General features: G+C 40.7%; 1 protein-coding gene across 3 annotated transcripts in view; it reads right to left on the bottom strand.

Annotated features, from left to right (window-relative positions):
- The window catches only part of TBC1D15 (TBC1 domain family member 15), a 61,821-nt gene that overhangs the window by 31,817 nt on the left and 8,011 nt on the right, over positions 1 to 21,993 (bottom strand). For all 3 annotated transcript variants that reach the window (XM_072146724.1, XM_072146723.1, XM_072146725.1), the window contains exons 5-6: positions 18,979 to 19,189; positions 2,312 to 2,414 (exon numbers count right to left, since the gene is read on the bottom strand). In XM_072146724.1, the coding sequence (XP_072002825.1) occupies positions 2,312 to 2,414; positions 18,979 to 19,189 (314 nt within the window). The remainder of the gene's footprint in view (positions 1 to 2,311; positions 2,415 to 18,978; positions 19,190 to 21,993) is intronic.

Genomic DNA, 21,993 nt, shown 5'->3' with positions numbered 1-21,993 from the left:
TAAAAGGCTGATTAAGGATCTGATTTGGGTGAGAGCTGGACGTGGAGGCGTAATTGCCTCAGTGATCTTTTTTCTTTACTTTTATGAAAACATTATAAAGCTCCAAATGACAAGCCCACAAGAAACTGGTGCAAATGCATTATTTTTTTACGAATTTCACTACATTTGGAGTTTTTTTTCCCCCCCTTTCCAGTATACAGCATGGAATATTAAATACGGTCACTATGAAGTGCAATTTTTTACAACCCCTCATACAGCTCCTTATATATATTATATAATAAAAAAAGTTATGGAATTTTGAAGGTGGTGAGTGAAAAATCAAAATGCAAAAACAAAAAAGGGCCTGGTAGTTAAGGGGTTAAATACATGATGTGCCAGCATATGATACATCCAAGGTGTAGAATTCCATACAAAAAAATTCATATGTTTATATGGACTGTATTATACAGCAAAAACCTGTAGTTCAGTGCCTCCATCAGTGCTAGCATCCTACTGACCATAACATTTTGTTATAAAAATTTATCAAAAAGGTTGTGCACGCCAAAAATCTATATAAAAACTTAAAGGACACCTGTCATCAGGTCTCTGCCACTAGTCCTGTCACCTCTTCCTGTTGGAGCAGCTCACAAGGATCCATCCCAGCCTTTATCTAGTTATTTCATACATTAATCATTGTAAAATCATCTATTCTTTATTATGTAAATGAGGCTGGTCACATGGTCAGAGGCAGTGATGTCACCCCTGTTACCCCTCCCATCTCCTCCCCCTGCTCATGTCTGTGTGTAATGTATAGTAAAGCATGGCTAGTGTCTGTGCTGCATCTGCTGACATGCTGCATCCTCCTAATATACAGGTGAGAGACACAGACATCAGCTACACATGAATCTGACATGTTCTGCTGTAACATGGCTGCCTGGAGCTGCTGTATCTCTCCTAAACACACACACATGCACACACAGGATTCAGGGGGCGTGGCCACCAGCACCAGGCAGCACATCATTATACAGCCTCACACCATTATACAGGCTGTCAGTCAAGCACTGGGGGTGTGGCTGTGCCTCCCACTCATGAATAGAGTGGACAGCTTGAATATGCTAATGCTTCATTGGACATTTCACAGGTCATTTGCATACAGCTTTAGGACCTCATTGCTTAGGTTTACAGGCATGTAGAGGGACAATGAATGGATAGAGGCAATGCTCTCTAATGGCAGTTTATGAAAATATATTTAGTTTAGGGGGGTTATTTTGCATGACGGGTTCTCTTTAAGTCTTTGTGATCCTACAGACCCATAGAATAAAGCTGATGTGTCAAATATACCAACAGTGACAGCCATTGTAAAAAAAAAAAAAGTCAGCGAGAAAACATTTTTGTGAATTCCACCTTCTTTTCCAGGTTCCCAGTACATGGCATGAAATATAAAATTCCACTAAGAATTACAATTTGTTCTGTTCCTGAAAGGGTTAATAAATTGACACTTTAGATTTCTGTACGGGACTTATGCACAAACAGATGACTGATAACAGTTACAGATGTCAGATAACATTACATTAGAATATACCACATCTATTATTATTGCTCCCATTACTGACTGAGAAGGTGTCACAGCTTTTTTACTACTCATATCTACATAGAGCAGGTATCACTCCTTTTGCTTTCTTTTTCTTTGTGTAACTTTTTGTGTGACTTTATGCAGTCTGCAACTTTTTTTCTTTGTAGCCCAGGTGTTTGTGAAACTTGAGCGACTTTTGGGCTTGGAATTGTCCCATTCTTGTGCCTAATAAGTCCCAAAACAGAGCATGCTAGACCCTGACGTTCTTTTGGTAAACTGCTATTTGGGACTAAAACGTCGCACATCACAAAAAGTCACAAAAGTGAGACTAAACAGGCAACTCATCACATGTATCACATAGGGAAAAAACTTAATAAATAGGCCAACTTCAGGAAACTTGAAAAAGTGCTAGCCGAAAAACTACGATATATGTGCCCCTTTCACCGTAAATAGAGTCAGCTATGGGTCTGTTTCATGTCTGCTTTATTAGCAGCAGGTTCAATTTTTTTCTCACATGCATACAATGGAATTCCATAGAATAGAATCCGCAAAAAAAAAAAAAAATTACATCCATATGAAGACCATCTCCAAATGTTGCAACATGAATAAAACAGATGCAGATACAATACGCACTGCATTTTTGCATCATTAGAAAGCAGGTGCTGCAGATAGGTCACATGCAGTTTATACAATAAGAAATCTGATATATCTGGGTAACAGTCAGATAAAAAGTAATATGTTTCATAGAGGTGTGCCAACCTGTAGTAAACTGTCTGTAGGTTCCTCATGAAGGTTTTCAAAGGACTGCGAGAGGCTTCTGTTTTGGTAATCCACAAGAAGGATTCGACTGTCCTGTTCTGACCTGTTACACATGAGGTAAAAAACAAAAGATGTAGATGTTGTAGCCATTAATAAAAAAAAGAAGTACTATGTAATTTGTGTTAAAAATATTGTATACATGTCTAATGCTTAAAGAGGCAAGCGTATTTAGAAAAGCTATTGTTAAATACTATATTTAAGGATATCTATCACTAAGATAAATGTTTGTAAACCAAGCACACTGACATACTGGTGTGTGTCCCTTACGGCCGGATCCACTCTTCTTTAAGCTTCTGAAACCCTTATACAAACTATGCAAACGAACCCGAGGGGTCAATTAACAACTAAAAGCCTTATTTTGTTAAAAAAAAAAAAAGAAATTATTAAAAAAAGGGGGCAAACATAGGAAGCTTAAAAAGGAGCAGACCCTACCAGAGGGGGCACACACCAGTATGTCAGTGTTCTTGGTCTACAATCCTTCATCCTGGTGGTAGATGTCCTTTAAGGTATCCAGAGTTAATAGGGAGTTTCCAGGAAACAAAGCATTTAGGCCAGCAGCACATAACATTGAAGAACAGAAGTGTGTTTTTGACTGGACTAAAATGCAATACTTTTTGAGGACATGTCACCCCACCAAAAGACCCCCACTAACTATGCCCCCATGATCCTCCCCCCAGCCCCTTTCTATTTATGCCATTTAAAAAAAAATAATTATGTTGGTGAACTTGGTTTTAATCGATCCGACCTCTTAAAAGGTTGGATATTCGTCTCCTGGGCACTGCAGTTAGCCGTATTCATGAGGGGGCCGACTGACATATCCCCACCACGCCCCTGTCACGGGGACCTGTAAGAATAGCCGTCAGCAGCGCATATATCTTTGACATCACAGGCCATGCCAAACTGACAGCGGCTGCGCATATTCACATTCTTACAGGTCTCCGCACACAGGATACGAGGATCCGTCCTCTTATTTGGTAAGAGGCCAGATCGGTTAAAACAAAGTTCACCAACATAAATTTTTTTTTTAAATGGCATAAATAGAAAGGGGCTGGGAGGGGGGGAAGGGATTATGGGGGCATAGTTGGTGGGGTTTTTTGTGGGGTAACAGGTCCTCTTTAAGGGAGCAGCGCCCAAAGCCTTCATTTTAACAGGAAATGCGATCGATCCATTAAGTAGAGCATGTCCTAGTCACAATTTTTTTTCACAGATAACTTATAGCTTTGAAAGACTTTAATATTTCCAGGAGATTTTGAGACTGCTTTCTCGTGACACATTATACTTCATATTAGTTTAAAAATTTGTATGAAAAGTTAAAAAAATTTGTAGTTTTAAATTCTCTACTTTTACAGCAGATAGTCATAGCACCCAAATTCATTCATAATTTACAATTTTCCAAAATGTCTGCTTTATGTTGGCATGGTTTTATAAGATTACACATATTTTACTCCTAAGCATGTGCAGACAGCAGGTTTGTCGGACGAGTGTGCGCAGCTCTGTATAGCTGCACACTGAAGATTTTGAGTAGGAGGAAAAAGAGGATACTGGGGCGTGGAGTAGCTGCGCCACGTAGCCTTACCTCCAGCTACTCCACTCCCGAGTAGCCGCTCTAGAAAATTTACATATTCTGATAATAAACGTTATCAAAAAAGTGAGAGGACGTGAGGATTGGCCCTTAAAAAGACTATCCTCACGTCCTAAAGACCCACCTACCACCCAATCTACCTTTATAGGTAGATTTGTGGTGGTAGGTTCCCTTTAAAGAAGATTCATACTGGCTGAGGATTTTGAGTTGGGATCCAGGACTGGATATGAGAAGACTTTTGGAACTGCCACAAGGCTATATATGTTGTAAACATGAGGTAAATGCATGTACCCAATGCAGATAGCATGTTTATAGCCATCATAACAGTGGCCAACTTTAATGGCTATAACCACTAGGAAGACATGTATGACGTCCTGAAAGGGATATGGGGAACATGGGAGTTTTTTTTTTTTTAATCGATGCATGATGGAGCAGTCTCTCCTCACTGGCCACTCCATGGGAATAGGGACACAGCTTTTCATACAGAAAGGTAAACTTTGATTTAACTTTTCTATTTCAGAAAAAGGCAGTTTTACTATAAAAACTCTTTGGCAATCTGTACACTATTCTCTACGGGGACGTGGAGGATCCAGAAAAAGGGTTCCTGATGAAACGTTCCCTCTAAAGATAAGAATCCTGCCTTTAATATCCTGTGTGTTTATAGGTTCTGAACCAGGGAAAGTTTAACAAATTGCTGCTGTATTTATTTATAACATATTTGGAAAGGTTATCCAAATTTAGTGCTCATTAGGATATGGCCTAACTTGCTCAATGTTGAGCCCCCCACCGATCATGAGAATGAGGAGTCCAATGGGGTCCCAGGTACCTCAGTCGGACCCGTCGTCACGCCCGGAGATTAATGGAGCAGACGACTGTGCATGACCACCCTGCTACATACGCCTCAATGGAGCTGACGGAAATTGCTGAATGATGCAATCTCTGTCAGCCTCATAGGGATGAATGGAGCAGAACGGTCATGTGCGGCCGTCTGCTCCATTAATCTCCAGGAGCAACGAGGGGTCCAACTCAGGTACCTAGGACTCCATTGGACCACTTGTTCTCGTGATCGTTCTAGTGATCTGTGGGGGTCTCATCATTGAAACTCACACCTATCAGCAAGTTAGGACCTATTCTTAGTTTGTGGGACAAACTCTTTAAAATCATTTAATGGAGAAAATCACAAAAAACTTCTTATTTTTACAATTTTAGTTATTTGCCAATTCTAAAAACATATATAATAAAATGTTAAGTAAAGATCTCAAATGTCATGAAAAAAATGGAGCTAGGTCAATGGAGAAACTCTTTGCTCTGTCTTGTGATAAGATATGCTCGCCTCTGCTCTCTTCATATTAGCCTGGTCCCGTCCACCGATCTAGAAACACCAGTAATGTCATGATAGGTAGGTGGGACCAGGCTAAAGTAAAGACAGTGGGGGCGTGCATATCTTAGCACAAGGTGGAGCCAAGAGGTGCTCCAGTGACATTGTCAAAGTGCCTCTTGGCTCCACTGTTTGCTGTCACCGGAGCACCTCTTGGCTCTACCGTGTGATAACTGTCTTTACTTTAGTCCAGCTTATTCCCATATTTTTATAAAGTGGTTTTTTAGAAGTATACAGGCATTCCTTTACATAAGAAAAATGGGGCCAGTGACTTTGATAAAGGACGAACACGTAAGGTTGATAGCCTACCATCAGTAAATATGATGGTAGATATCCTTTAAGTGGTTAGGTCCCAAGTGAATAGTATGTTATCAAAGCAATTTCCTTTGAGACGAGGGACTAGGATAGGGCACCAGCTCTCTGTTGATTCCTGTTTGAAATCTCAATGGAAGAGATTTCCTGTATTCATCTAATTCTTGTTTTTTTGAAGCAGCAGAGAAACAGAGATAGCTGTTGCATACATGCAAGATTTCAGACACACCATAAGATGTGCTCCGAGAGGCGTTAAATAGCCTAAATATAAAAATATTGGTTTATATACTGTGGAATAATATGATCACCACAAAAGGTGCCTCGGCCAGTCACAGATGATAAAGCCTCCTGTCACATACTCAGGTGTTTGCCATTTCCATGACACAGCAGCGTTTGCCATTTCCATGACACAATGTAGCTCCATTCACTAATGGAATTAGGAAAACAAGGGACATAATGAGGGATTTAGTCTGCTTGCCAAGGCCCTGTGTGTCAGGTAGCCCCATCAGGACATTTACACAAGCCACGGTTACTTTTATGTATCTTTGATCACTCAGCAGGCGTTATTGTCTGGAGAATAATGAATGCAGCATCAATGTCATTAGTAATAAAACCCCCAATCCCCACAGAGGATGAATTCACTGTAACAAGAGCCTGCATTAAGAATGCTGATCAGATCATGACTAGAACAATAGCACAAGCAGTAGCCCGGCCACCGGATACATTGTTCTGCTACTGTTAGAGGGGTGCGATTCTCCCCTAACCACCAAGTATAAAAACATGTCTGGTTTCTTGTACAATTTTGATTGCCATTTAGGAATGTCATACAACTGTTTTTTTTTAAAACTGTTTTAATAAGAATCAAAGGAAAAACAAAAAAATACTGTACTTTCCATGTTTATGCCAATCACAGACCACAATACGATCCGTACATAAGACTTTCAAAAAGTTCCAGGATAATCATGGTCTGTGGCTAAGGAAAAGTTACATTCAGCATACATGACATGGCTGAATCTAAAATTAGGACATCATCAAGAACAATAAAAACAAAATGATAACCTCATCGAACCCGAGTCTCTGGACCTTTTCACTATGTACACCCACAGTATGTAAGTGGAATTGGGGAAGGAGGAGGGGAATCGCTCGCCTCACCCCCATAAGAGAGAGACTGGATTATGGTGTCTGGGTCATATCAGCGTAGTGCCACACACTTCCTGGCCATGAATAAGGATTCTTGCAGAAATAGTCTGTGACAATGCGTCCGTTTTTCCTCCGGTGAACAGTATGCCTGTGAGAAAAATGTGTTACCTACTTCCAGAATGTTAATTGCAAGCCATACCCAGTACATGGAAAAGCCATGTTGGGTACACCTCCCATTCTGAATAATCTCACAGGGGGGTTAGATACGCGGGTTGCATCCTTCTCTGACTCTTTCTGAATGCCCAGAATGACCTCGCTCCACATACCTAGAGTGCGTACATATTGTAGACTTCAATGAGAGGATTTTTTTAAATGAGTGGTGGAGAATCAGGAAATTGGGTGTCCAAAGCGTGCCTCAGTTGAAGGTAGCAATAGAACCATCTGCATTTAAATTGTAAGTCTGAGAATGATGCTAATTACACACATTATCATAAATATCTGACAATTGCCTGACCCCTGCTGTTACCCAACTCTCCACTCCCTCCAAATTCAACCATTGCGGCAACACTGCATTCTGCCATAGTGTCATGTCAGCCATTACATCAGAGAAATGACAAACTGATTCAGTTGCCTACAATACTTGAATTGCCAACACATGTAGGGGTAACCGGAGCACTGGGAGATGAGGTGAACCCTCCAATAATGCTCATGGGATCTGGACCTGCAAATAATGATGTAAATGGTGTTACAAATTGCGATTGGGGGGGGGGGGGGGGCAACCCGGGACCCAGTAGTAAACATACTGTAACTGGCCTGCCAAATAATATAAACAACAATCCAGGAGTGCCATTCCAGCTTGTAGTTTGGGGTGTTACCAGACTAAGATTTGGTCTGCTATTTGCTCATGCAAATTTGCCAGTGGTAGAGTGGCGTTTCTTATAGAATTGCTTGGGGATGGAGAATTTTGCCATGTATATAAGCATTTTGGTAATAGGACGGTGGCTCAGTGGTTAGCACTACAGCCTTGCAGTGCTGGGGTCCTGAGCTCGAGTCCCATCCAGGTCAACATCTGCAAAGAGTTTGTATGTTCTCTCCATGTTTGTGAGGGTTTTCTCCTGGTGCTGCGTTGCCAAGCTTTGTGCAGTGCTATGGAATCTGTAGGTGCTTTATAAATAATTATTACAATCTTTTTCACTAGGATAATTCACTCGGCAACTGATAGGGGCAGCGACTTCCATGCTCTATATTTTGTTCTGACATGTTAAAATGGATACAGGTATGTGTTGTTGAGTATGTTGGTGCAGTTTTATTATAATTATCCCCAGATAGGGTGATGCCACCAATTAGTCCAGTTCACTTGGAGGCCAGAATATGAACCAAATCAGCTGACATCAATTGCCCTGGGCCCCTGAGAATGAGGAGGTTCGGATAAAAATATGATCATGTCGCCAACATACAAGCCCACTCAGTTTTCTCTAGATTCTACTGAAATGTATATTGTATACCCTTTTAATAGAATTGCCAGGGCTTCAATGGTTAGGGCAAAAAGTAGAGGAGACAGGGCAAATGGAAGGGCAAATGGTTTTTTTTCTTCTTTTTTAGCCTCCCAAAAACATTGTAGATTGGAAAAGGACATTGTAGGGCAAATGGAACTCTGGGATCAGTTCACCCTTGTATCAGTCGTTTGATCTTTGGGGATTTATATAGGATGGATATCCAACTATGGAATTTGGGGCCAAAGTTAAAACGCTTCAACTACTTGTCTAATACAATCCATGGTGGACTGACCCGGCATGAAGCCCGACTGATCCGAGCGTATGAGTGCTAGTATAACCTTATTTAATCTGGTGGCTAGTATATGGACAGGTAATTTATAGTTGGCAATTAAAAGTGCTGTGCAGTCCAGTGGGGCCTGATCAGGCTTGAGAAGCAGCACTACATTCAGCGATGCCATGCAATTTTTAAGGAGTAAAATGCTGCAACACAGAATCTATTCGGAACTTTTGGGCTCTAGTGAGACTTCTACATGACAGATGCACCAAAAAAAACTATCAAAAACTAATACAAGAAGCCAGACAATGTGGTGATAAATCCACCCTCCACAGGACTATCCTATAATGATCAATTACAGGTTCTGATTTATCATATACAACCCTTCCTTCTCCAGATCATATGTTTGGGGGTTGTCTTACAGCTCAGCCATGTTTTCTACTTGTGGATGGAGTCTTTAGACTGAGCGATTACTCTGTTACAGGCAGTCCCATATTTAAGGACACCCGACTTACAGATGACCCCTAGTTAAAGACGGACCCCTCTGCCCACTTTGGTGAAGGTCTCTGGATGCTTTACTTCCAGGCTGCAATGATCAGCTGTAAGGTGTTTGTAATGAAGATTTAATGATAATCCCTGGTCTTAAGACAGTTAAAACTTTTGAAACTCCAATTGTCACTGGGACCAAAAAAAAAAAAAATTGTCTGGATCTACAATTATAAAATATACAGTTTTGACTTAAATACAAATTCAACTTAAGAACAAACCTATGGAAGCTATCTTGGATGTAACCCGGGGACTGCCTGTACTAGGTTGTAACTTAACTCCATTTTACACAAGTCTTTATTATAAGTGCGGAGAACCCATTAACCCATTTTCAGGAAGCAATGAGAGCCACAAGAAGATAGCACTTTGCCATTCCTAGCAGCAGCAAGCCGTAAAAACCTCCTGTATTAAAGTTGGCACATCCCTAATTTAGAGAATCTGAATGCGATGCTTTAAACCCTTGACTTATCTTAATGCAAGAAAATATTGCCTTGTCTGGAAGGCTTCAACAAAATTAAAATAAAACATTTGTGTTTAAGTTCATTGCTTATGCGATATTCCTTAAAAGTTAAAACAAATCTAACTTATGAAGGTTTAATGTCCTTTTCCAATCTACAATGCACATCTCAGTTTTTGGGAGGCTAAAAAAGAAGAAAAAAAACACATTAATAATATTACTGGCCCCGGAAAAGCAAAGACACGATAGATAAGAGAGGCGGAGGATGCCCGAGCAGACAGCCTGCATAAAACAATATGTTTATTCTGGTGCACAGCTCTATTCCACCAGTCACATATTACTCTCCTGGTCTAAATGCAATCATACTGATATAATCAGCAATTGTTCTGCTAGGGGCAAGGAATGAATTTTCTTATTTCACTTGTACTGGGACTACCTTGAGTGTTATTAAAGTGCGAGATAGGATCTTTAATAAGTTTTATCTCTTCATTTTCAACACAACAGGAAGGGGCAGCATTATGAGGCGAGGGGAAATCAAACAGAAGATTTCCATGCAAAGAGCAAGACGTCACCACGCAACTTTCTGCCGCAAGGAGCTTTCATCTCCTTTCTAAATAATAACACGGCAGAGGCCACAGACCTCCTACAGTACTTTACAAAGGAAGGAAAAGTCCAAAAGAAAACTCAGCCCTAATAAAAAACAACAGGTTTAGTAACAAGGCTGATTCGTATGTATTAACACAAAAAAATATTACTGGGTCCAATTGTCTATTTATATAAATCGGAGAATAGATAAAGTAAGGATGCAGTTTTTTAACTTGGTTTGGCAAGATGAAGCGCTAAGCGCAAAACGACTTGGCCCTGTTAAAAAAAAAAACTGCATCCTTACCAGCTACTCTCTCTCTTGTTGTGTACGCCATTTATAAGATGAATAAATAAAGAAGGACATTTTTAAAGAAGTGGTAAGTTCTAACTTTTTCTCTTCTCCAATTTTTCTAAACGCTTGTAGATATTTTTGTATGGACTTGCCTTACATGTTTGAGCACCACCACAAAGACTATTAAGATATTCCTCTTCATTTCTCCAAGAAGTAAACATACTTTTAGATTTGTATTGCTTGTATGAAGACCCTCAATAGTGCCCTTTAACACACCCTTTTATTAACTCTTTAAGGACCTCGCCCTTTTTTGTATATATATATATATATATATATATATATATATATATATATATATATATATATATATATATATATATATATATATAAAATATATTATATATTTTTTTTTTTTTTTTTGTTTACATGTTGTTGCTAACAGCTCTGTGACGGCATGTTTTCTGCATAACAAATTGCACTTCAAAGTGACGGTAATTATTCTTCCATGCCATATACAAGGAAGCGGGAAAATTTTTTTTAGGGTTGTTGCGATTACGGGGATAGCAAATTTGTATAGGTTTTACAATATTTTCATATATTTACAAAAATTAAAACCTGTACAAAAAATTTATTTTCAGATTTTGGCCCCAATAACTTTTTCATACTACGGTGTACAGAGCTGTGGGTGGAGTCATTTTATAAAACTTTTGATGAAGTTTTCAATGCTAGAATTTTTAGGTCTGAATGACATTCTGATCGCTTTTTATAGAATTTTTTATATTTCTCAAAATGGCAAAAATTTTCAAATTTGGGTGCTATTTTCCATTACAGGGTTAAACACAGTGAAAACCCGTTATTATATTTTGATAGATCGGGCATTTTCGTGGTGATACCCAATGTGTTTATGATTTTTACTGTTTATTTATATTTATATCAGTTCTAGGAAAAAAGGATCAGAAAGGGGGGCGATTTGAATTTTTAGGCAAATATATATATATTTTTTTTTTTTTTTTTACTTTTACTATTTTTCAGACTCCCTAGGGTCAGACACCCACGCGCCACCATCTTTTTGAAGCCTCTGGCAGCTTTGCTGGCGGCGGTGTGCGGGTGTTACAGCAAGTCTTTGCTGCAATATGCAGCAAAGACTTACCGGCTATGAAGAAAGCTCAGCCTGTGAGCCCTCTCAATGCACCCGCAGCCAACCCGTGACGTGTTATCACGCCACAGGTCGTTAAAGGGCTAAATTTCTTGGTCTGTTTATAAAGTTCTTAGAGGAAATATACCAGCTCTGATGTCCAGGGTAAAGGGTAAAACCAGCAAAGTTTTATCATGATTTTGGGGCTGCTGTTATTTTGGATTTGATGTATTCTCAAAACAAAGAATTTATCCACAGGGATAAATTCCTGTAAGCAAGACTCACATGCTTCCCTTGGCCCTGTTTGAACCTTCAGCCCCAGTCCCTACCTCTATCATAGTGTCCCAGGGCTTAGCTATTGAATGCTGGGCAGAACAGACCAAATATCATCCAGGCCTGTAGAATCCGGCTACTCGACAAGGCTCCAAACTTAAAGTAAATCTACCATTTGCTTTTATGCATTATGAAGCAAACATACCTTCAGAATGCTGTAGCTACACTGATGCAGAAACAGATCCTGCTTAAATCACTAAACTGAGTAGTTTTTGCTGAAAAAAACATTTATAAAATTAAGACAATGAGGCTCTGTCACTCCTGTGGCTGCCCCGGGCTTCTCGTCACACTAATTATGCATTGCTCCAGCCTTGTCCTTCCCAGCATAAGCCAAGAAAACACCATCACTGTGTTGGCCATGACAGGCAGAAGTAATCAATCGCTGCACCATCCCCCAGCTGCTGTGTAGGAGTCATCGAGCTCAGGAAGAAAAGCCCTGTCTGGACAGTTCAGGATGCTCCATTTAATGTGTTTATGAAAGGCAGACTATGCAACCCAGCTTTCCCAAGATCTTGAATTTTATAAATGTATAACAAAAGCACTCAGATCAGGAAATAAACAACAAATGTTTCTGCATCAGTGTAACTACAGCATTCTCAAGGTATGTTTTTGTTCACATTACATAAAAACAAAATGGTAGATTTCCTTCAAAGCAACCCTGTCAGCAGAATTTTGATTTTAGCTAGTAAAAAGTTTTAATAGCCTCTGCTATGCTGTTATTAAAAATGCCTTTGTCAGCACACTGAATCATTGCAATACTCTATACAAGTTTAATTTACATTACCTGGTTCCCTGCCAAAAGCATATGGTGCGTCCCAGGGGAGGGGCAGCTGCAGTCTGTGTCTTCTCATGCATTTTACCTATCCTCCACACCTCAAGCACTTGAGCACTTAACCACCCTAAAAATCCTACAGTGAACAAACCATTATGTAGGCACTTGCATCCTGATTCAGGGGCACTTAGAATTTTCCTCCTAGCCCCCTCCGTTCCAGAAATATGAGGCCCGAGATATGACTATTCACTGTGGTGCATCGTCAGAGAGGAGGAGCTGCAGCATGGGTTGGGGGTGTGTGATTATGCTAAAATCCTATGAAACCCTCCAATCAGTGGTGGAGGGTATCAGAAAAGAGATCCCTTATGTATGCGAGTACACACCTAGCTGCGGCTGTGCGCTCCCGGCATCATGTGTCTGCGCTGCTGGGTGCATGCACCTCTCTCATAGCGTCTCTGCATAGCACACGGAAAACTGCGTGATTTCACGAGATCAAATTTTGGGCAGTCATGGGAACAAGGATATTCAATAAAACTTCATTACAGACGCCTTACAACTGATCATTGCAGCCTGGGACTAAAGTACAGTATCCAGAGATTCCTAGTCCGTCTGCAAGTCAGGTGTTCTTATCCAGTTCGCGACCGCCCGCCGTGTATTCAAGGCGGCGGTCGGGTCACGCTGCATGGAGAGGGCTCACGGGCTGAGCCCTCTCCATAGCCGGTAAATCTTTGCTGCATATTGCTAGCACCGATCGCGGGTGTTATCACAGCGATAACATAGGCGCCACCATCTTACCTGGGATCGCCGCTCCCCGTGACGTCATCGGGGAGCGGCGATCCATCTCCGTCTCCATGGTAGCCTCGGGTCTTCCAAAGACCCGAGGCTATTTCGTTTTAACCCCTTCATTACAATGTGCTGATAGCACATTGTAATGAATGAGGAGGAAAATCCCCATATACTGCCATACTGTAGTATGGCAGTATATGATAGGATCGATCAGACAACCTAGGGTTAAAGTACCCTAGGGAGTCTGAAAAATAGTAAAAAGAAAAATAAAAAAAAGTTTAAAAAAAAATTATAATAAAAAAAACCCTAAAATTTCTAATCACCCCCCCTTTCCCTAGAACTGACATAAATATATAAAAATAAACAGTAAAAATCATAAACACATCAGGTATCGACGCGTCGGAAAATGCCCGATCAAAATGTTAACGGTATTTCAATGCGTTTAACCCCATAACGGAAAATAGCGTCCAAAGTCGAAAATGCCACTTTTTTGCCATTTTGAAAAATATAAAAGAAATCTATAAAAAGTGATCAAAAGGTCGTACAGTCCTAAAAATGATATAATTGAAAATATTATCAAATTTCGCAAAAAATTACACCACCCACAGCTCTGTACAAAGTATAAAAAAGTTATTAGCGCCAGAAGATGGCAAAAAAAAAAATAATAATAATTTTTTGTACAGGAGGTTTTAATTTTTGTAAATGTATGAAAACATTATAAAACATATACAAATTTGGTATCCTCTTAATCGTACCGACCCAAAGAATAAAGTAGACATGTCATTTGGGGTGCACAGTGAAAGACGTAATATCCAAGCCCACAAGAAAATGGAGCAAATGCGTTTTTCACCATTTTCACTGCATTTGGAATTTTTTTCCCGCTTCCGAGTACATGGCATGGAATATTTAATACCATCACTATGAAGTGCAATTTGTTACGCAGAAAACAAGCCGTCACAGAGCTCTTTACGTGTAAAAATAAAAAAGTTATAGATTTTTGAAGGTGGGGAGTGAAAAATGGACATGAAAAAACAGGAAAGGGCGCGGTCTTTAACCGGTTAAAAGGTGTTTACATTTCAACAAGTAATTGATATTGTTTTAACCCCTTAAGGACGCAGGTTTTTTTCGCTCATTTCTTGCTCTCCACCTTCAAAAATCCATAACTTTTTAATTTTTCAGTGTACAGAGCTGTGTGCGGGCAAAGTTAACTTCTCCGTCACATTATTATTACATGCCGTGTACTGGGAAGTAGGAAAAAAATTCCAACTGTGGAAAATTTTTAAAAAACACTTTTGTGGCACTATCTTGGGGGCTCAGTTTTTACAACTTTCACCGTGCGCTCCAAATAACACCTCGGCTTTATTCTTCCGTTCGGTACGATCACAGCAACACCAAATTTATACCAAATGATTTTCGCCATCTTCTGACGCTAATAACTTTTTCATACTTTGGTGTACGGAGCTGTGATAGGTGTCATTTTTTGTGAAATGAGCCGACGTTTTCATCGCTACCATTTCGAGATCTGTGCAACATTTTGGTCACTTTTTATGTCATGTAAAATGGTGTAAAAGTCCTGTTTTGGACATTTGGGCGCTATTTTCCGTTATGTGGTTCAGTTCCAGGGATTTGAACTTTTACGTTTTTTTCTTTTTTTAACTATTTTTTGTAGACCCTCTAGGGTACATTAAACATAGATGATCTGATTGTTCCTATCATGTACTGCAATACTACTGTATTGCAGTATATGGCATTCTTGCACAGTATTGATTATAATAAGCCACTGGTTCATTGTAACAAAACTGCAAAAACCAGACAGCCTCAGGTCTGAGGATCGGATGCAAGATGGCGGTGGTCACGCGCCGCTGTCTTTTAAGTGCCGCTGGCAGCTTTGCAAGCGGCATCAGAAGGGTTAATAGCCATGATCCATGCAAGCACCGACCACACTTATTAGCGGTGGGGCTTTGCTGCAATATGCAACAAACCCCAACTGTGTATAGAGAGGGCTCAGCCCGTGAGACCTCGTCATACACCTCCCGCACCTCTACGCCGTACAGCTACGGCACAGAGCGCCAAGGGGTCAATAATGAAAAATAGTTTTTCTAGATCTCCGCTTGTTTTCATTCTATAGAAAGTTTCATTGTTTACTTCCAGTGGACAGAAATCTGACCATGGTCACACAGTTGTACGGATCGTTAAATCACAGAGTAATCAGAGTTGTGTGTTATAACAAGCCGTGCACCTGTTATGCATTGAAGCTTTCTATACAATGACAGCAAGCAGAGATCTAGAAAAGCCTTTGATAACCGTTATAATTTTTAATTGTAGCCCAAGGCTAAAGTACAGTAAGGTACATACAGAGGTCCGTTTTTAACTAGGTCATCTGTAAATCGGGTGTTCTTATATCCTGTAAATCCCACATCTATTGTCAAAAGCCTGACTTTGTAAGATCTGTACAGCCTAAAAGTATAGGTTCACTTGGCGAAACCATCAGCCAGTTATATCCTACTCTGCACAGACAAGATAATAGATATTTCTTATTATGCATAGCACTAATCCGTGTACAGCTTGCCAGAAAACAAAGTTATATCCAATATCAAGAGACACAATACATTTGGGGAAAAGTTTAAGAAGTTCAACTGAAACATCTCATAGATCAGCCAAATTAAGACAGAGTGGTATCCGCCACATGCGTGTTCTACAAAGCCTGCCCGTGTCTGTACTTTGTAAGGACACTGGGTGCTTGATACTGTCAAAATCATTTAATTCATAACAACACTTTGATCCCGATTTCAACAGAATATAAATTATTAGCAAGAACCAAACATAAAAGGAAAGTTCTACATCTGAGAATGTGGCGAGAACAACAAACCGCAGAGAACAGGTACCAGAGAATAATGAAGCCACATGAAATAACGATGAACATGCCAGCAGGGGGCACACACATCACTTCTCCAGTACAAATGAAGGCCTTAGCATGGACAGAATGTAATGTTATACTGCAGGAAAGAAGACCCTGTACTTCACTGCACCAATCTACACATTACAACATCTCTACTGTAGGTATGAACCTATTTACTACATTACACATTGAGGGAAAATCTTTAACCCCTTAACGCCGAGGCCCTTTTTCATTTTTGGTTTCCCTTTTTTACTCCCCACCTTCAAAAACCTACAACTTTTTTATTTTTGTTTTCTGTGTAACAAATTGCACTTCATAGTGATGGTATTTAATATTTCATGCCATGTATCCCGGGGGTTACTGGTGGGTGTTTGCTGCGAAATGCAAAAAAAGCCCACGCCTCAGCCCCAGAGTCCTCTCCATACCCCCGCAAACAGCATGTGACGTAGTAGTATGGTCCATGTCAGTAAGGGTTAAAGGGGTATTCCAGGAATCAGCATAATTCATATACAAGTGGGCACTCAAAATATAAGCTAATGTGTAATTAGTTGTTATTTAAAATTTTGCTCTCCTTAGCAGAAAATGCTGGTGACATAGACTGTAATGAAGAATTAAAATGTTACTGGCCCTTTAATCAGTCCGTTAATTTCCTCCGCGCGGTCCGTCACAGAAAAGAATATGGCCACTGGTCACATGTCCACATCACATGTCCATCACCTGCCTGGGCAGGTCATGTGATCACCACTATGTTTAGCTGTAGTCGGTTGGTTGCAGTGCAGCCAGTATGGTCGGTGTTGTAGTGATGGCAGTTACACATCATTACTATGGTAACAGAGCAAGAAAACCTGTTATATATCATCACTGGGAGCAGAGCATAAGAGGGAGGAGGAGTTACTGAGAACTAAAGGATCATGGGACTTGTACTTTCCAGTGGCGGCCATCTTGGTGATAACTCCACCTACTTTATTTAAGCTCTTTTTTGTGACTAATGACATTGAGTATTGTTGTATTCATTTATTTATATCATCATGGGTTTTTGTGTCAGACGTTCATATTCCCGGAATACCCCTTTAAAGGAATTGTCACACCTCTACTAGCCTCTGGCTGACACAACATTCATTTGGGCAAGGGTAAAGCCCTTTCATACTCACTGGTAAGGGGCACCAATCAAATGCTACTAAAGGAAAATTATATGCCGGGATCATTCATCTCAGTCCTTACTCCTTACGTTTACCGTTTTCAAGAAGTGCACCCCTCCTGTGAACTTTCAAGCTTTCTATAGCAGAACAGCAACAGACATCTAGAAGACTGAGGAATTGATAATGAAGGTACAGGCGGTCTCCTACGTAAGAACACTCGACTTACATACGACCCCTAGTTACAAACGGACCTCTGGATATTGGTAATTTATTGTACTTTAGTCCTAGGCTACAATAAACAGCTATAACAGTTATCAAAGGTGTCTGTAATGAAGCTTTAGTGTTACTATTGATTCTTATGACAACCCAACATTGTCACAGAGACCAAAAAAGTTCTGGCTGGGATTACAATGATAAAATATACAGTTCCGACTTACATACAAATTCAACTTAAGAACAAACCTACAGACCCTATCTTGTATGTAACCCGGGGACTGCCTGTATATTGGAAAATTGTATAACTTTTCCTACACAAACTGTATCAATTATTTGCTGAAAACGGACAACCCCTTTAACAGTCCCAACTTACAATGGCTTTGGGTGGATGGAGGGGCCTGATTTATACATGAGAAGCACTGCCATAATAGTGGTTGAGGGTTGTGCCAAGGACACCCACATACTCCTCCAACCACTGCTATGGCAGTGTTTGTGATAAGGAGGCACGCAGACAGTAATGGCTGCATAGCCCCTTCAATTTGCCAGAAGACAGCAAAGCAACGGATATCACAAGAGGTTGCGAGTGCTGCATGACCCACGGCTTCTGGCAGCAGACCAAGGACTGGTACAGACAAACCTTACCAAGGTAATATGGAGGATCAACCCCATACAAGCTAAACATGCACATGTATGAAGTAGTTGGAAAAAAAGTTTGTTATTACTAAAAGCATATGGGCAGCTTAACCCCTATGTGCGCCTACTTTCCACATCAGGATGTTCTATTAAGTCCCAATTCAGACACCGGGTCAGGAACGGACCGGTACCAAAAGCAACGGGTGTCATCTGTAAATATCACTGGCTCCAATGGTTGTAAGGGTCTTCCCTCTAAAGATCTGACCCCCCCCCCCCTGTACTGCTTACTGGGGGATCCTATACTCTTCAGTACAGCCCCTAGGTGTGCCAAGTACACAAGTACATTCAGAGCATCACTGGTTCAAGTTCAAGTTTATATAGTCTACAGTAAAAAAAAATATATAAAAAAAAAAAGTTTAAAACATTACAATAAAATGAATAAATAAAATAGAAGCCCCTGAAATGTCACTTTTCCATACATAAACTTAATAAAGTATAAAAAAAATACACAAAAAAATCCCACATATTTGGTATAAGCCGAGAGATTTCCTGGGGAACTCCTATGTTAGTAGTTATATATTCTTTTATTCAAATGGAACAGGAAAGAGCCTAAAGGAGAATCGGATACTTACTCACACAGAACCACATATTTTTCAAGGCACTCAAGCAGAAGCTCGCTTCCTCCTTGATGGAAGTGGAGAGCTGGAAGGATAACATCATCTTTCAAGCAGAAAACAAAATAAGACCAGCCCATGCCTTCTTTGTTCTGTTTTATTGACTTGAGGTCAGTCAAGCTGAAGAGGAATGACCATTTGCTCTGGATATTTAGTGGACTTTGTACACCTAAGAAAAAGTTTTCAGAAACAAAAAAAAAGAAATAAGTAAAAGTTGAGTTATATACAGTAGAGACCAACAGTTTGGACACACCTTCTCATTCAAAGAGTTTTCTGTATTTTCATGACTATGAAAAAATGTAGATTCACACTTAAAGGGAACCTGTCACCAGAATGCAGAATTTCACTAGTGACAGGTTCAAATAGGCACCAGAGAGTACATTACACAACAGCTAGAATGGCATCTGTGCTCCCTGCTGTTCGTGCAATAGCCCCAGAATAAGATCACCTGGCTCCCTGCCATCGTAACGCTTCCTTGCTCATTTACATAAGTCTCCACTCAGGCCCCACTGGTAATTACTATATTTTCCCCCTCCCACATCCTCCATGTTCTCATCCTCTCCCAATGACGTTGGCAAGGTGCATTGAACAGCAAACTGCACAGACACCGGCTCACAGTGCAGGCGCAAGGTAATTAATATTTACCGGCAGGGTTGGAGTGGAGACTTATGTAAATGAGCAAGGAAGCGTTAGGATTTGAAAAGGGGCATCACTCGGGACTTGGCCAGGACTTGTTGGCAGGGAGCCAGGTAATGTACTATGCAGTGCCTATTGGGACCTGTCACCAGTGCAATTCTGCCTTCTGTGACAGGTTCCTTTTAAGGCATCAAAACTTTGAATTAACACATGGAATTATAAACTTAACAAAAAAGAGTGAAACAACTGAAAATATGTCTTATACTCCAGGTTCTTCAAAGTAGCCACCTTTTGCTTTGACTACTGCTTTGCACACTCTTGGCATTCTCTTGATGAGCTTCAAGAGTTAGTCACCATCAGTTGTGTTATGCAGAAGTCAGGTGGATACACATCTGATAGTCCTACTGAATAGACTGTTAGAACTTGTATAATGGCTAGAAAAAGCAGCTGAATAAAGAAAAACGAGCGGCCATCATTACTTTAAAAATGAAGGTCAGTCAGTCTGAAAAATTGGGAAAACTTTGAAAGTCCCAAAGTGCAGTTGCAAAAATCATAAAGCACTTAAAAGAAACTGGCTGACATGAGGACCACCCCAGGAAAGGAAGACCAAGAGTCACCTCTGCTGCAGAGGATAAGTTCATCCGAGTCACCAGCCTCAGAAATCGCAAGTTATCAGGAGCCCAGATTACAGACCAGGTCAATGCCACACAGAGTTCTGCCAGCAGACATCTCTACAACAACTGTTAAGCAGTACGTGCAGCAGCCTTCATGGTAAAATAGCTGCTAGGAAACCACTGCTAAGGACAGGCAACAAGCAGGAGATACTCTTTTGGGCTAAAGAACACAAGGAATGGACATTAGACCAGTGGAAATCTGTGCTTTAGTCTGATGAGTCCAAATTTGAGATCTGTGCTTCCAAACACTGTGGGGCACATTTACTTACCTGTCCGAGGAGTTCACCCAAAGTGCATAGTTCCGATGATAATGCACTCTGGCACGATTCACTAAGATTGGTTGCCCGATATCCTGCATGTGTTGCTTCCCCCCTCAGGTGCGCCGGAGTTCATGTTAAATGCATGTCTTGCGACACAATTTCAAAGTTAAATCCCGCGCTCAGTCCAAATCCGTTGGATCGTCCGACGACCCGCACCCCCATTTCTGTTGCATGAAAGCCATCGTAATTGCGCCAAAATCCAATCGCGTGCAACACAATCCCCGAAAATATCGGAAGTCTGACGTAAATGCGATCTGCGGACTCTTAGTAAATAAGCCCCAGTGCCTTTGTGTGAAACAGAAAAGGTGAACGAATGGACTCTACATGCCTGGTTCCCACCGTGACGTATGGAGGAGGAGGCGTGATGGTGTGGGGTTGCTGGCGACACTGTTGGGGATTTATTCAAAATGGAATGTATAATAAACCAGCATGGTTACCACAGCATTTGCAGCGAATGCTATTCCATCTGGTTTGCTTCTAGTTGGTCCATCATTTATTTTTCAACAGGACAATGACCCCAAACACACCTCCAGGCTGTGTAAGGGCCATTTGGCCAAGAAGGAGAGTGATGGGATGCTATTCCAGATGACCAAGCCTGTATTTCGCCATGCTATGGCGCTAGCTATCCGCTTCTCTATGGAGCGGGGATAGGTGACCAGCACTCACTCCTCCATTCACCCGGGCAAGCATACATTTGTCTGCATGAGCCTTAGATGGAAATTAAAGTAAATCTGTTAGCGGAAATGACCAAGAAAACCACTACCAGTATGTTGTTAAGCAGATTAACACCTTCGGAATCAAATTTCTTTCATGTCCCTGTGTGGAGTTACCATTCAGAAAATCAACTTTGAAGTGAGATGTACATTGTATGTATAAAGTTAGGAGAGTTGAGCTCTCCTTGCCTCAGAACACCCCTTCTATTGCGATTGACATCATTCACATGACTTTGGGATGCAACACCATCATTTCACTACATCTACATCTCACTACAAGGAGGATTTTATGGATTATGTCACCATGTTGGAACATTGAAAAAAAACATGATGTTCATACTTGTAGTGGCTTATTAGATTTGCTGCGATGTTGCCTTTTAGAAAACAAAAAAACGCAGAGAAGATTTATCATGTCATCATTGCGTGCCAGTCATGATACTTTCCCCCCACCCCAAGCCTGTTGGAGCACGATGCGCCCAATATAGTAACAGCCTCTAGTTGTGCTCACTGATGAATGCTACACCAGATCCGGCCTGTGGTAGAATTCTGCTATAGCCTGCACCAAGATCCTTGCACAAGCTATAGCAAATGCGCCAGGCCAGACTTTGGTGGCTTCACTCTAGTGAATGG

This window comes from Engystomops pustulosus, chromosome 4 (assembly GCF_040894005.1).
Source record: "Engystomops pustulosus chromosome 4, aEngPut4.maternal, whole genome shotgun sequence".
NCBI lineage: Eukaryota > Metazoa > Chordata > Amphibia > Anura > Leptodactylidae > Engystomops > Engystomops pustulosus.
This window is presented reverse-complemented; position numbering and strand designations above follow the sequence as displayed.